General features: G+C 46.9%; 3 protein-coding genes across 3 annotated transcripts; all 3 read left to right on the top strand.

Annotated features, from left to right (window-relative positions):
• Window positions 1-2,955: 2,955 nt before the first annotated feature.
• HO173_010233 (uncharacterized protein) lies at window positions 2,956-4,785 on the top strand (the record flags this gene model as incomplete). The annotated part of the gene is made up of 7 exons (XM_037312119.1): window positions 2,956-3,036; window positions 3,092-3,142; window positions 3,197-3,639; window positions 3,691-3,835; window positions 3,884-4,217; window positions 4,268-4,544; window positions 4,599-4,785. 7 exons carry the CDS (start codon window positions 2,956-2,958, stop codon window positions 4,783-4,785), a joined length of 1,518 nt encoding a protein of 505 aa, XP_037160913.1.
• Window positions 4,786-5,367: 582 nt separating this feature from the next.
• Window positions 5,368-6,753, top strand: HO173_010232 (uncharacterized protein; the record flags this gene model as incomplete). Its single annotated transcript, XM_037312118.1, has 6 exons — window positions 5,368-5,511; window positions 5,617-5,740; window positions 5,798-5,947; window positions 5,999-6,355; window positions 6,402-6,511; window positions 6,562-6,753. 6 exons carry the CDS (start codon window positions 5,368-5,370, stop codon window positions 6,751-6,753), a joined length of 1,077 nt encoding a protein of 358 aa, XP_037160912.1.
• Window positions 6,754-7,161: 408 nt separating this feature from the next.
• HO173_010231 (uncharacterized protein) lies at window positions 7,162-11,693 on the top strand (the record flags this gene model as incomplete). The annotated part of the gene is made up of 3 exons (XM_037312117.1): window positions 7,162-7,819; window positions 7,874-8,203; window positions 8,260-11,693. The coding sequence occupies 3 exons, from the start codon at window positions 7,162-7,164 to the stop codon at window positions 11,691-11,693; spliced, it is 4,422 nt and encodes a 1,473-aa protein (XP_037160911.1).
• Between the last annotated feature and the right edge of the window lie 4,613 nt (window positions 11,694-16,306).

Raw genomic sequence — 16,306 nt, 5'->3', positions numbered from 1 at the left:
CACTTAGGTACTCGCTACTTACGTTGGTACTTGCTACTTGCTACTTGCTACTTGCTATTTTGCTAGCCTCAGTAAAAAGTAGGCGGCCGTTAGTGGCACACGCGAGGCACAACCCCGGTGATCAAGATCTGAACGGGGCTACGCAAAGCGGTCAAGCTAAGGTATGCACCTTAAAATATGCAGCTTACTTTTTGTGGGAAGAAGGAATTGCATTTGTGGGCTTCGGTGGGGTCACGCCGCCCTCGCGGATTGAAAAAAAATACGGTAGACTTGAAAAGGGCAAAAGGGTTAGCCCTGGTGGCCCCTAAAAAAACAAAGTTGGGAACCCTGGAACGTGTGACAGATAGGGCCCAACGCCCCGCAGAAGACTACGGCAAGGATAAGGCAAGGGCAAAATAACAACAATACCGGTAGTGGTAGTGGTAGTGGTAGTGGTAGTGGTAGTGGTAGTGATAATAATGTCAATCACTTCGAAACAAATCTCATCACCTGCGAGGTCATCTCGTTCAAGTGCCTCGCTTGCAGGTACCCTAACACCATCTGCGGTACGGGGTCCAACTGCTGACTACTGTTGTTCCGTCTGCGCCAGCCATGAAAGCCTCACCAATCAGCATCACAGGAAGTAGGTTAGAAGGGGGATCAAATGTCCGGAGGTCATGGTCTCATCATGTCGCCGGCAAAGTTCAAAGGTCACGCTGGCGATAACGTGTTCAAGTAGTACCTACGATCACGTATTCGTTTCATCACATTGCTACCGGTACCTCGGCCTTTGAACGAGAGGCTGCGAAGAATCTGCCAATCACGTACTTACCCGTTCCCTACAGCCTTAAAAGCACCTGGAGTCGTAGAAACGCTGCTGCTATTGGCTACCACCTGAACGTCTCGCCAAGGTACTCTGCCGCTAGTGGTGGGCATAGACTTCTCCGTCATGCACCAGCCTCAGGGATCAAACGGAAATTCGAACAAGGTGGCGTCGGCATTTTCATTTTAGCTCAACCATGAGTCAATAAGGCATTCTGGGCTGATGAAAGGAAATTCCAAAAAATCCTTCCGTACATACAACTAGGAACAGTCTGCAGATTCTCTAACCCCGCCGCAGAAAACATCTCAGCTTATCCCGCGCCTCAAGATAACTCTTCCTCAAACGGTCTCTTGCCCCGTATGAAGTCAATCTTGCGACAAGGAGCACGGACCACGGCGGTACGTCGAAGCACTGCTTGCAGCGGGCCACAATATCGATAAGTATGATTGTGCAGGCCGCGCATAAAACACTACGACTACATACCTACCCTACGTGGTCTCGACTGTAACAGGCTTCTGCGAGTCCAAGTCTATCAACGACCCCCTCCCAGCTTCATCGCTCCCGCTGATCGCCCTCGCGAAGGAATGCCATACGGTAACGCGCTGTGAACCCGAGTAATAAACATGTGCGCTATTTCAAAGCGGCCACGCTGTTAGTCTCACTTCGATACGATCATCGTGGATGCGTCATCCAACGCACACCCTCTCTTGCATTGAGGATTCGGTCTTGCGAAGCATGAGATGTTTACTGGTCTCATCACTACGGCCGTTCGCGCCCGGTCAAGAGATCTCTTATCCTGGTGCTGCTCACCGCATGATGCAGATTGTAGTGACGCCTATGTGCCAAAGTTACCAATCAGCCGTCTCATCCAGCATTTCCCCCATCGTTAGACCACCCTTTCTTCTATGGGAGAACGGCAACAAGGCACGGGTAGAAGTCTGTACCCGTACGAGAGCAAATTCGTTGCCTCCATCCAGGATGATGCAGTAGTGGTAGAGTAATCCTCCGAGACTAACAAATGAGTTGGGACCCTCGGACGCCTCGTGGTGACAGTTTCCGCTTCAAGTTGATGATACGAGGCCAGTAGTAGACCCAACTATACGAGCCTAACAACAGCAACTGCTCGGTCCATTAGCGATGTTCTCGAACTCACCGGCTACGGGCGGATGATCTTGAGACGTCACAGCAAAAGAGGAAACCTTCACTTGCTTTTAGGTTGCAGGGAAGAGCAAAGGCGAGTAAATGCTTGGGGCGCTACCATTGCCTGCTTAATTGGAGCTAGTGAATTTCGCCACCATGGTGAGTTGCTGCATATCAGAACGAGTCATCTCATTCTTGCATACAAACTACAGAAATGCATACTGCAATTTGCTGGGCAACAACGCTTTAGCGCAGCAAAAGGATCAGGCAGCTGAGGATGCGTGTTGGTCATCCTGACCGGGTACCAGCAAAAACAAGACCAGATCGGCGCTCACAGGATTGTATGATCCGATACTATCCTCGGCGCTTACAGATGCAAAAGGAATGAGGTTTCGTAATTGCACAGCCGAGGAGCATCTCACTTCAACCGTTTTTCAGATCGTACCGAATCGGATATGAATGGACATGTAAGAACCCGCTTGGTGGGAAATGTCGAAACGGGGGTGCTATCGTGAAACGAGCACCGATTCGTCCGGCACCAGCTAAACATCAGTGCTCGCAGCTTCACCCCACGGCATGCAATGCAAGACATCATCCCGCGCTGTTCAATGCGGGCTTGAGACTTCTTGTTTCTGATTCTTGCCACGATCTTCGTAAATATCGCCGACGGCGTGCAGCATCGAAACAAGTTACCCGACGCCGAATAGATCCGTTGTAGATTCTTCTTCAAGCGACAACCGAATATGCAGTCAGCATACCCTGCGTCAAACTGGCCTTCACTTCGTCGCTCGAACGTTTCGAAGTTTAGAAATTTCGAAATTGAATCGATGGATGTGAGGCGCGAGGGTGCGAGTCTTTTCTACGTATGAATGGTGGGGGAACGGCAGATCTTCGGGGGACTTGGAAACCTCGGAGGCAACTTTGGATAAATTCATGTTCTCAGTGAAAGGAGCGACAAGCTTGGCTCTCAGCGCAATCGCTCCCTCCGAGTACTCTCCAGGTGGTACGCCATTATGGATCGAGCAATGTCTGATGGTGCCCCTCCGCGACTCGATTTCACGACCTTGCCCGAGGCAAAACACCGTGGCGATGAAGTAGGTCGCGCATAGTCAGCGAATCATGGAGAAGCAAGCTAACAACTACGCGAAGAGCCATGGCGACTCCAGCGCCAGCGAGTCCGAGTACCAACATGCTCTTGAGGTAATCTTCATTCCTGTCCTTACGTCCGTCGCCCACACTGAAGTACCCAAGTAGGTAGTCTTCGATGCAGACAATGCCCACCGTCGCAGATCCTCCCTTGTCACCACAGAAGATCCCAACCTAGGAGGTCGCTCGGAATCAGCAGAGAGAAGAGAGAATACCGCATGCTTTGTCCATCATCTTCTCGAAAAACAGCGGCGATCCCGGAAATCAAATACCAACAGTCTGCAAAACATCAATGAAGATACGAAAGCGGACAAGGCAATCGTCACCAAAAATGAGCCGGCTACCCAGTCTCGAATGCTCACGAAGAGGCAGCTGGCTGATATGGCATATGGAGTCCGAGAATTGTCAAAGAGATTGGGCAGTGTGCGGCTAAGGTTGAAGGTCAAGACGGTATTTCTGTTGACGAAGGCGCATGACGAGTCGCTCATTGGGTACACAAGGGACATGGTGGAATGGCTGCTGTCAAAAGAGAGGGACACACCGTACATTGTGTATGGTTTCCGAGTACAAGGAAGGATATATTTTAGGCTTATGCTGTTTAGATACGTTGAAGACACTCTGGAACATAATCACAAGTTCGACGCAAAGAGCATCATCTCCGCAGACATATCAAGGGAAGGTCGCCTGAAGTATTGGAGTAACGAGCTTTGCGCACAGCACCCTCTTACATTTGACTTTGCTGTAACGGTATTGTACCCTGAAGTCCCTGCTAGATCCTATCTAACAAAGATCAAGCTCGGCGGAGATGGCACGCTCCTCTATGCCAGCTGGCTTTTCCAGAGAATTGTACCTCCGGTCCTGTCATTCTCATTGGGCTCTCTGGGTTTCCTGACCAAGTTCGATTATTCAGGCTTTCGAGAAACGCTGACCTCGGCTTTCAAAGACGGCGTGACCGTGAGTTTGCGTCTGCGGTTCGAGGGCACGGTCATGAGATCACAGACCAAAGGCCAGCACCGAGATCTGGTTGAGGAGCTGATAGGCGAAGAGGCCGAAAACGACTATACGCACAAGCCGGATGGCTCCTACGAGATCTTGAATGATATCGTGGTGGACAGAGGCCCTAATCCTAGTCAGTGACCACGAAATTCAAACTGCAGACTTTCGCTAATGCGTTGTCAGCGATGTCTTCCATTGAAATCTTCGGAGACGACGAGCATTTCACGACGGTCCAGGCAGACGGTGTCTGCGTAGCCACTCCGACAGGCTCCACTGCCTACAACCTCGCTGCTGGAGGATCTTTATGCCATCCTGAAAACCCTGTGATATTGGTGACTGCCATTTGCGCGCACACGCTGAATTTCAGACCTATCATACTACCTGACACGGTTGTGTTGCGTGTTGGCGTGCCCTACGACGCTCGGACTTCGTCCTGGGCTAGTTTTGATGGAAGAGAAAGGTATGATAGGAATCTGACTACTATCACCCTGGAAGGGACGCTCACGATGGACAGGATCGAGCTATGCCCTGGCGATTATGTGACCATATCCGCTTCGAGGTACCCATTCGCGAACGTGATGCAACAGGGCAGAAGGAATGAGGATTGGGTCAGCAGTATATCAGAGAAGCTGAACTGGAATTCGAGGCAAAAGCAGAAGAGCTTTCAAGAGTGGTCCAACGATCATGACTCAAAATCATAGATCTTCCGTGCTCAGGTGTTCGGTGTCTGGATACATTACTCGCACTGTGAGTGACACAGCGAAGCAACCTCGGCAAAGAACCAGCAAGCGCAAGGACAAACACTTGATTGATTAAAAGCCCATCCACAGGAACGAAAATCACATAGTTAGTATGAGTAGTTCGTAATTAAGGAATCGAGTACTGTAGTGTTGATGCCTCCTTGGCCTTCCTTTTGAACACACTCATTGCTCTCGTTCTGATTGGTTGAGAAGCGAGCCAATTGACACAGAGGTGGAGATAAGAAAATCACCCTTTTCCCCCTCCCAAATTCTGTTTCTCACCATCACCGCACGAGAAACCTTTGTCTTCCCCATTCAAGGCAAAAAGTATGCGAAGTATGCAGGACGAGTAGTGTTCGGTAGCATCGGCCCAATATGCCCATCAGCAGCCACGAATCAGAGTCTGAGAGTTCGTCACCGCAAGTTCAGACCCAAGGAAGTTAGAGAACCGACAGGCCGCGTTATTCCGCAGAAGGGCGTTGGCCGGCAAGCTTTTCTCAAGTCTCAACGACTGACCTTGCGCCGGGAAGTCTGGGAAGAAAAATGGCTAGTCTCCCCGTCAATCCAGGTCACGAGGGTCTCGTAGGAAAATCACACCTGTTGGGCCAGCGACCACGAGGTCAATCCCAGCCAATGCCTCATGCTGAGCCTGAGAGCGCTATCGAAAGGGACCAGAGGATCGGCTTGGTATGTAACGTTATTGGTTTTTATGTGGATGCACATATGCGACTCTGTACTTGCGCAGCCTACCAGAGACCATTTGACAGGCTGACGGAGCGCCACTAACTGCAGCAAAGAATAAGAGACTTCCTCAAAGTGAGGACAAGCTATGATGTCCTGCCCTTGAGCTTTCGCTTAATCATCTTTGACACTGCCCTCTTGGTCAAGAAGAGCCTCACTATCCTCATCCAGAATGGTAACATGCCTCCTGCAAGCCCAGAGTGTACCCAGTAAGGACGCTGAGCTCTGATAGGCATCGTCTCCGCGCCCCTTTGGGACTCCAAGACATCCTCTTTCGCAGGACTCTTGACTACTTCCGACTACCTCAATCTCATCCAATACTACTGGCAGAATCCTGAAGCTGTGAGCCGCATTGACCAATTCAAATTGAACAGCTTACGCGGTAAGTCGGAATATCAAGGCAACGCCAATCCACTACTAATATCACCGCAAGACATCGAGAGGGCCATTGGCGTCCAGCCTCTCGAGACTGTGTCCATACATCCCCAAAAGCCGCTGTACGAGGCGTGTCGGCGCATGCTTGAATCTCGGGCGCGGCGGATACCATTGGTCGACATCGACGATGAGACCAAACGTGCTATGGTAGTCAGTGTGGTGACTCAGTATCGGATTCTGAAGTTCGTTGCGGTCAACGTTTCAGAGACCCAATTGCTGCGTAAGCCGCTGAAGCACCTCAAGCTTGGCACGTACAAGAATCTTGAGACTGCCAAGATGGAAACGCCTGTTTTTGAGGTCATCCATCAGCTTGTTAACAGTGCGATATCCAGTGTGCCAATTCTGAACAGCGACGGTAATTTGATACATTCCTAGTGATGGGGGAAGCTAAAAGTTTGTAGGCGTTGTCACCAACGTATTCGAGGCTGTAGATGTCATCACGTTGATCAAAGATACGAACTACGACAATCTCAACCTCAATGTCGGCGAAGCCCTTCAGAAACGGCAAGAGGTTTGTAGGTTCCATATCTGAGTCAGTGTACCGTATTGACAATGTTGCAGGACTTTCCGGGAATCTATACGTGCTACATTGATGACCGTCTAGATACGATCTTTGACACGATACGAAAATCGCGGGTGCATCGCCTGGTTGTGGTAGATGAAGACAACCGGTTGATTGGGTTGTTGACCTTGAGTGATATCCTCGAGTACATACTTCTTGAAGGAGAAGGGGACGATAGCAAACAGCAATAAACGGAACGGCCGCGACTGCCCTGTGCGCATTTGCTTGGTGTTCTATATCCCCTGGGGCATGGGGAAAGTCCCATTACGGCGTCACGACATGGTAAATAGAAGCAACCTGGATAAATATGGGTGGAAGCAAAACATGATCGCTCACAGTAGCATTGAAAAGAATTGAAACCAAGCGCTATTGTCCCCTGGTGTTGTCATTGTGAAAACGTATTGACTTCACTCATCATTGGCAGGACCGCGCATTCACTTTTACCTACATCCAAAATTTTCACCCAGATCTCAATTTCACTTTCACTTGAACCTCGTAACTAGCAGGAACGTCCCAATCATCCCACCAATCGGCCATCATGGCTTTCATTAACGCGTCTCCCCTAGCTCTCATCATGCAGCATACATACAGACATCAATATGCAATACTCCAAGAGCTTTGCCTATTTTGCTCCCTCTGAGCAGCAGAGACAAGCTTCAACACAAACAAGAGCGCAACGCCGCTCATCGCTCGATACATTTGTCATACCCGGCCGCACAAGACTGCCATCCAGCAAAGCCAGCACCTTTGACCTTCAGGTTACGCAAGGGCTCCTCAACTCAAGCCTGCTCCAATCCCCAGAAAGGAACATGCCTTCTTCTGCCGAAAGCTTTGAGTGGTCGCCCGAAACTTCGGCTGGTGGGTGTATGCCACGAAGAGACCCTCTTTCAGGCCCGCATGGTCCATCACATCATAGAGTCAGGCCTAACGTCGTGCGGAGACCGCCTCCTCGCTTTGGTGGTCGCGAAGTCATCATCGTTCCATCTCAACGTCCACGGCCTCATGTTCACCAACCATCGCCTCAACCTCTGGCGCCAACGTCCTCACAAGAGCATGCAAACGTGCAAACATACGATGGCGCCGATGAATCGATCACCGAGTCTCGCCTCACGAGCATGACCTGGAGCACTGTCAGTCATCGAGTTTTCTCAGACTGTTCTGGTAGCTCACGTACAATGGGGGCTTCATTTTACAGAGATGAGTACAACAAGTTGGCCGAAAAGCACGGACTACCTCGGCTAGAAGCAGAGCCAGATGGTACGTTGCACAGCCCCTCTGATCATGGCCCACATCTAAATGCTGACGTTCAAGGTGATATAGACGAGAACCACAGCCAAACAAAGACCACGACCAAGTCTCATCACCAGGGCTGGCTGGCACGTAAGCTGTTCCGACGATCATCTTCAACCTACACGCTCAAAGCCAAGACCACCTACAAGCCCATATCAAAGAAGAAGAGCTTTGCGGGAATCCCTGTTCTGTCAGACGATAGTCATAAGAATGTGCTGAAGGGCAAAAGTCTTGAAGAACTCAGCCGACTTGGAGGACTGAGCGTTTTCATACTTCCGCCCGACTTTGCTGTTGACAGGCTCACCCTTCCCACCTGTCTCTCAGCAACAGCTACGTACTTATATCAACATGGTGAGTCCTTTGTTCTGTCGTGAGAAGTCCGCAAAGCTGACTCAAGCAATGCGCAGGCTGTAACGCACCTGGTATATTCCGCGTGTCCGGTCAAACCACGATCGTCAACGCATTATATGACTTTTATGATCATCAATTCTCCAACGCAGACGCTGGAAGTCCTTCTAAGGTTGAACAGACTGTAGGATCAGGTCTCCTTCCCTCGCACATAGAGCACACAGTACCCGATGCCGCCTCGTTCTTCAAGAGAGTCCTCATTGACCTGCCAGGTGGTTTACTCGGCTCGGTCGAGCTCTTCGAAGCGCTTCGCAACGTCACGACCAATTTCGAGTATGATCCTGAACTTTCCGAATCTGACCTCGTAAGTCTCAGAGCCAAGATGATTGCGCTGGCAATCTCGAGCGTTGCTTCCGACTATCGCTTATATCTCATCCAAGCGGTCTTGGGTCTGGTGTCTTATCTTGGGAATGAAGCCGACAAACTACAAGCGGAGAACGCTTCCGTCGACTCAGACCAGGCCCCATCAGAGCTCATGACTTACAGGTCTCTAGGCGTTGTCTTGGGACCCTTATTACTCGGAAACTTGACTGATAGTGCAATTCACGGTAGCGGTGAAAGTCACGGTGGAGGTCCGCGCACATCGCTTGAGACGGACAGTGCAAAGAAGTTCCGGAAGCACAAGCGCAAGCATTCAGACATGAAATTGGACCAAAGTGCTACTCTAGCTGCATTTGTTGACCGAGCTAATCGCACTGCGATCGTCATGCAACAGCTGCTTTTGGTGTGGCCTGATGTCGTCAAGCAACTTCGGGATATCAATAAAACTGTCAACTCTTCTCTGAAATCTGGAAGCAAGCGGCGTCTCAAGAAGATGCCAAGTCACGCTGGTAGCAGGCTCACGATGAAAACGTCTGAAGAAGACATGAGGTTCCTTGACATTTTGCGCGGACGCACTCTGCCGGAAGAATTTCGAGGGGCTGTCAGAATGAAGAGCAACATACGAATGACAAGCAGGTCGCCGATGTCGCGGGGTGCAATTGGTCCATCCGAGGATGACGGCTCAAACAACACCTGGTTACCTGCAGCTAGCGAAGAGCATGGTAGTCCCAATCCTGGCCACACTAGGGTTGCTGAACGCGCTGCACGAGACAACGAATTCGCTGTTACTACCAAGCTACGGTCTGTGGAGGGGACGAACATGTCACTCGCGGACGACATCGGGCTCGATGTCGAGAATCGTACACATTCAGATGTTGCTATGGAGAAGATGGCGATGGGTACAATATTGCCACCCCTTCAAATCAAGCCTAGCCCTTCACGCAAAGGGTTTCTTCGCCTAGTAGATCCTGCTGTGGAGACACCACAAAGGACCCAGAATTCCAGCTCATCGAGCAAGACACCTGAAACGGCCCTGAGGGATGCGCCACCTGCGGAACATAGCCATGAGTCAGATGAATCCCGACTCCAGATATCCATGGGAAAGCCACTCCCGCCCATTGGAGACACCCAAAGGGCAGAGCTCTCCTTTTCATGCCCTGAGGGCGATGTCATTGACGCGACTTCAAAGCCATTTGCATGGAATGAGCGCCCCGATCCACCTCGCCGCAACACCTCATCAAGGAAATCGTCAAGGAACTCTTTCTCAAGCCGCAAACCCCGTCAGTCAGCAGAGCGGACCATCTTTCCGTCTCGCCAGTCGGGGCAGTGGCCTTCATCTCCAACCAAGCAAACAGATGAAAAAGCCATGTTTCCACCTCGTCAATCATCATTGACAATGGAAAAACATCTTGCACTGAAGCCTATCGAGACCTACTCTTCTCTAGCAGAATACAAGGCTAAGGCTGACACCTACATGTCTCCTCCAAAATTCAATGTCTCGCAGAAAGCAAGCGAAGCGCAACTAGATCAAATCGAAGTGCCTGATGGCGGCCCTAGATCCAACAAGGTCAGATTTCTTGCCCAAAGGTTCGCCGAGGCTTCCAGAGCCATGCGCAGCAGTAACGAGCGCGCAAAGGAGACGGCTATCCCTAGGATTTACGCTTTTGTCAACTCCGTACCCTCGCCTAAGTCTCCTATGCTTGGTCTCGATGATCCGTTCTTCTCTGCAGAGAGCAACAACGTATCAAAAGAATCCCTCATTCCCAAACCAGTCCATGACGTTGGCCGTAGTAGGGAATGCCGATCCCTTTCTCCACCGAAGCGAGCTGCACCGCAAATACATACTGCCAAGCGCAACTCAGGCTTCGGCATGATTACAGACCGGGATGCTGAGATCGTGCAAAAAAACACCATCTCCAACCCTCCAGCTTCACCTAGCCACGGCGAAGGAGAGACTTACGACGAAATGATCGTCAACTCTAATGGTATTGGATTCTCTAAGCAACCATTGACTCAACTCCTCGACGCCTACCACCACCAGCGTTCAGCCGAGTCGCTCCGTCGTCTACGCACATATCTCCAAGAATCACCACCAGAGATCCGCCGTGTCCACAACCGCACTATATCGTTTGCCGAGCTTGCTCGCCCTGTCTCTCCTTCTCGCCCCGACTCTCCATCTCTCAATATCTACGTTAACCCAAAAGATTCCCCTACTCGCTCCAACAGTTATCTAAATGCCAGTGAGGCCCTTAAACCTCTCGAGCGCCACGCCTCCCTCAACGCAACAATGTATGCCGAAATCTGCCGCCTTCAACGCCTTCTGCAGCAGGTGGGCGAAGAAAAGGAAGCAAAAGACCGTAGAATTGAAGCATTGGAAGAAGTTCAGGGTGGCAATCCCGTCGCCGCTGGAGTCAAAGCGAAAGGGAGCTTTGGGAAAGGCGGTTTGCATAACGAAGTTCGGAAGGCGAAGAGAGAATTGAGTCTTTGGAAAATGAGGGCTGAGTTGGCGGAGAGGAGGTTGTCGGGGTTGAAGCAGTTGTCTGATAGGTCGTGGGAGAGCGAGATGATGTATCCGGGCTATACAGAACCAACAGAGAGGCCTGAGTTTGTCAAGCAGGAGGATGGTGAAAAGCAGGCGGGTGGTGTCCGGGATATGCAGGGAGATAGCCCGGATTCTTGGAAGAGGCGAGCTATCGTCGCGGAAAGTCGAGTGGCTCAGATCAATGGATGGGAGAGCGCAGACATCAAGATCGACGTCCAGGAAGTGCAAGAAGAAAGTCCAGACTTTTGGAAGAGGAGGGCTATCATCGCCGAGAGTCAATTGGCTCAGGTTGCGCCGCTGATGGAGGAAGGACCGCACAGTGAGATGGTATGCACGACTCCTTCACCACTCACGGCAAAAGTATATGTAGCCGTTGAGACAGAGAGTGGAGAAAAGAAAGAGCGTACTTGGGATTTGCGTGGATCGGAGGATCGGAGTCTGAATATCAGTGAGTACAGTCAGAGCAACAGTGAGAAAGAGGCGGGAAGACGAACAAGTCCAGTGGAGAAGAGCCGTGGAAGCGATGACGGGAGTTCCGATTTTGCGAGTCCGTTGAACGGGTTCGGCTGAGCCGGCGCCAAAGCTGGTATGCATCGTTGGATGATGGACTTCACATCTGGCGAAGAATGGAGGCTTGGAAAGCTCGAGCTCTCATTCTGCGTCCACGTGGCCGAAAAGCGTGCACTGCAGGGGAAGCTTTCGGTACTTTAGGACAAACGCATGTTGGATGGCTTGGAGAGCGTCGTTTACTTTTCGCGTCGATTGGCGATGCACTGATACGGATGCGAAGGGGAGTGACGGACTTTGGCGTTGGTTCGTTACGGTCGTTGTGCAGGGCGTTGTGCAGGGCGTTGTGCAGGTCGTTGTGCAGGGCGTAGCGATAGCGAACAGTATTACAGGAAGGATTATAGAATGGGCGCCCATTATAGAATTCCATCAGGGTCCGCCGCACTATTACGAGTGAGTACGTACCTTTGGTGAGTACGTACCTTTGGTGAGTACGTACCTTTGGTGAGTACGTACCTTTGGCGTATAGGGGATTATTGACCGGTTCACCCAAGATGAAAAGTTCTCACTCTTTAATCGTGGAAGTGTGATTTATTCGTCTTGTAAAAATTGTAGCTCGCAGTTATAACTTATGCGTATTTCAAGATACGTTTCCTAACGAGCAACTGTTGAAAATATATAAAGGATTGATTGATTAGATAGCTATGAGAGTGCTAAGTAGACTACTTATATCTCTATCTACTATTATAATATAAGATAGCTTTAATATAGATACTATAGTAAATCTTAATATACTCTTATAATATAATATTATTAACCACACCTCTATGCTACGAAATAGCTCTTTAATAACTAATTATAATACGAGTATAGACTCGATCTTCTCTTTACGTAATACGAGTACGACTTAAGACCTAGTAACTAATATCGAAAGAATTAAATATCGACTTACTTAATAAAGAGATTGAATTTAATTTATCTTATAGTAGGCTTATTAATGATTTTAATATTAAATAATCTAGCTACTTCTTAGATACTAGTATAACTAATAAAGCTCTAGTTACTTCTTAGATACTAACTAATAGAAAGACTAATAAAGCTCTAGCTATTACTTAGATATAGGCTTAAAGTTTATAATTAAATAATCTCTACGTGCTTTAATCTCTTACTTAGATAGTAGCCGTAGTAGAATCTATACTAAAATAGTAATAATATTAGAAATAGAGAGAAAAAGTAATAATAGTAATAAAAGTTATCGAAGTTACTATAACTAAGCTAGACTTAATACTTAAAGATTAAATTAATAATTAATAACTACGTAATAATAGCGCGAGAGTCTTATAATCTATTAAAAATAATATAAAGAATTAATTAGAGAGTTTCAGACCACTTTTTTTAAGCGTGGAATTTTCAGATCGTGGGAAAATAAGCAATTTACCACCAACTGTTGGTGGCAAATCGCTTATTTTCCCACGATTTAAAAAATCCACGCTATTTATTAAAGGTATTCTAGGGTATCTTTAATAAAGAAAATCGGCCTATTTGATGAATTTCTCGTATCGATATTCTATATCTCTTAGTAAATCTATTTAATTAGAAGGCCTTTCTTCTTATTACTACTACTACTATTTATCTCCTATTACTATTACCTCTTATACGTCTACGTCTTTTCTATCGTTCTTTCTATCGTCCTTTCTACTACGCCGTCGCGAATATCTCTTCTTTCCCTCTTTAATATCGCGAAAGAAAGTCTTTATAAATAAAGCTCTTAGAACGCTTCGAGCTTTCGCTATTAAATAAATAAAGTAAGATATCGATCTTATAATATAATAATTCTATAGTCGTAATTGTTACGAGCGTACCCTTAACATACCTCTCAGCCCTATGGCTAGCGGGCCTTGGCGGAGGCATCTCCTACTATATCATGCCTCCTTCCTACATACATAGTTCGGTAGCCTTATTATCCTATTCTACCTCACCCATACTGGTATCGCACCTATGCTGGTCCTGACATTATAATAAGGCTCCTTCGTATACCCGGCGAAGAGAAATGCAATCGGACACACTCCATTCGAATTAGCGGACGAATTCAAAGAAATGCGCTGGCAGGGGCTTTGGCAAGAAACCAAGTTGAGCCATCGTATCCCTGGGTAAGCCCACCAGACGGGTAACTCGATTCCAAAGAGCCTAACGGGACAGCGGAACGGCCTCGCCAGAACAGTGGGCGAGGGATAAATAAGGCACAGGGACTATTCGTACGACTAGCGAATTGATAATAGAAAGAAATCGTCACAAACCCCACACACACAGTGAGCCTGCTACAAAGGCAGCAAACGTACGACCTCTTTACTGAGCATGTCGACAACACCATAGTGAGCCTGCTACAACGGCGACGGGAACAGCCCCGAAACGACACATATCGACCTCTTCACTGAGCATGTCGACAACACACATAGTGAAGCCTGCTACCAAATGGCATGTCGGCATTTACATAGTGAGCCTGCTACCAAATGGCATTCAACACATTCAAATTCTTATCACCTACCTTCCTACCAAACCCTACGAATCGACGAGATGGAACGGAGGATGGATTTTTGATGGCAAGAGCATGGGAGACACAGGGCAAATCTACAGTGAAGCTCCCAGGCCAGGCTGCCAACAGGTGTTGGGGGGGATTTACGACACATGCATGCGTTGGATTTTCTTCAATTCTACCGAAGGACTATGGCAAGAAGACTGGGCAAGGAGAAGAATTCGGAGAATCTTGCTGGTACGCAGGCAAGATGTGGCTACATCTCCAGGATCTCTGAAGGACAATGCAGGCATGGCACAGTCAAGACCAGCATGCGGCCCGGCAATACCGCTACACCTCGGCAAATCTTCTCCGGTCGAGGCCTACACGGGCTATGGATGTTTGGAGACACAGGGCAAGCGATGGGCGTGCATCTCCGGTCTACCAGCCATGGGGGCCATGGCTATTGAGAGGGGGGGGTAGTGTTACGAGCGTACCCTTGACACACCACTCAGCCCTATGGCTAGCGGGCCTTGGCGGAGGCATCTCCTACTATATCATGCCTCCTTCCTACATACATAGTTCGGTAGCCTTATTATCCTATTCTACCTCACCCATACTGGTATCGCACCTATGCTGGTCCTGACAGTAATAAGAAAGAAGTCGTAGTTAACTATAAGATATAGATAATAAGTATATATACGAATATAGCGGGAAGAATACTTAAAGATACGAGATTAATTAATAAGCTATTAATAATAAGAAAGAAGATCTCTAATAAAATAGATATTATAATTAAGAACTATAAGAATATAAGAATAAAGGCCGAAGGGTCTAGCTAAGATATTAATACTAATACTTATAAGACGTATAATTTAAATAGCCCGTATAGTACTATAGTAGAAAACTTTATTCTTAAGAAGTATTTATAATTCTATAACTTCGAAGGCGTCTATAACGATTATCCCGGCGTTAATTCTTTAATTATTATTAAATCTAGATAATCTCTACGGCGTAATAAATAGACTATCGAGGAGACGAATCTAGATAAATTTAATAATAAAGATATAGAGGGTAATATTAATAAGAAAGCGTTAGAAGAATATAAAAAATCTATAATTAAGAAAGAGAAAGAGATTAATAAAGCGGAAGACTCGGACTTTAAATATTTAGCTTATTCTTTAGCTATAACGACTTTAGATAAGATAAAGATAGCGGAGTAGGTAATTAAGAAGATTATTCTTCCTCCTCTTTTAGTTTTAGATATCGATCTCTACGATATTCTTAATAAGTCTTCTTCGAAGCCTCTTACTTAGCTATCTAAAACGCCCATCTTATATCGCTCTAAGATAGCCTTAGTTAAAACCGTAGAGTAGTCTTTCGTAAAGATATTCGAATAAGTCTCTACGTAAGCTCTTAAAGCTTTTAAAGCTCTTAAAGCGAAAGATAAATTAGATATTCTAAAGAGAGTTAAACGGCTAGTTATATCGAAAGACTCGAATAGCGATAATATTGAGAAGTCTCGCCGTAGTCGCTAAAAACCTAATAAAGAACGAATAATTATAGCGGAATCGATATTCGAATAAGCGAAGATAAATAACTCTCATTAAAGAGAGCTTATTAAAGATGAAAGAGAGGATCGCTATTAGTAATTTAAGCTTAAAAGATAGTAGCGTAATCTTTATTATATCTCTAAAATAGCTCGCTCTAAAGTCCTTATTAATAAAAATAAGAAGAGAGTATTATATCTTTAATATAAAATACGAAAGTATAAAGAATAATAGCGAGGATATAATATTTTTAGATCCTCGAATAATAATTAAATATAGAGTTAAATAATAGTTTTAAAAATACTTACGAAGAGACGTAAAGTTGAATATATATATAGCACTCTACTTAAGTTAATTTAATAGTAATTTTATACTATATTACGCTCTAAGATTATAATATTTCTTATAAATATTTAATTATCTCCTTCTACTATTCGTTTAAAAAAATATAAGATTTATATAAAGTATAGTCGAAGAAGAAAATACTTACGGAGAAGATTTTCTTCTTCGTAAAGTATAAAAAAATAGTGTTATAAAATATCGTAAGTATTCTATTAAGAATAAGTGTATTTTATACGTTAAATGCACTCGCGCTAAGTCTAATACTAAAATTC

This window comes from Letharia columbiana, assembly GCF_014066305.1.
Source record: "Letharia columbiana isolate WasteWater2 chromosome Unknown Sc0000047_s0, whole genome shotgun sequence".
In the NCBI taxonomy this organism is placed as follows: domain Eukaryota; kingdom Fungi; phylum Ascomycota; class Lecanoromycetes; order Lecanorales; family Parmeliaceae; genus Letharia; species Letharia columbiana.
The sequence above is the reverse complement of the archived record's forward strand: the minus strand, read 5'-3'. Positions and strand labels throughout refer to the sequence as shown.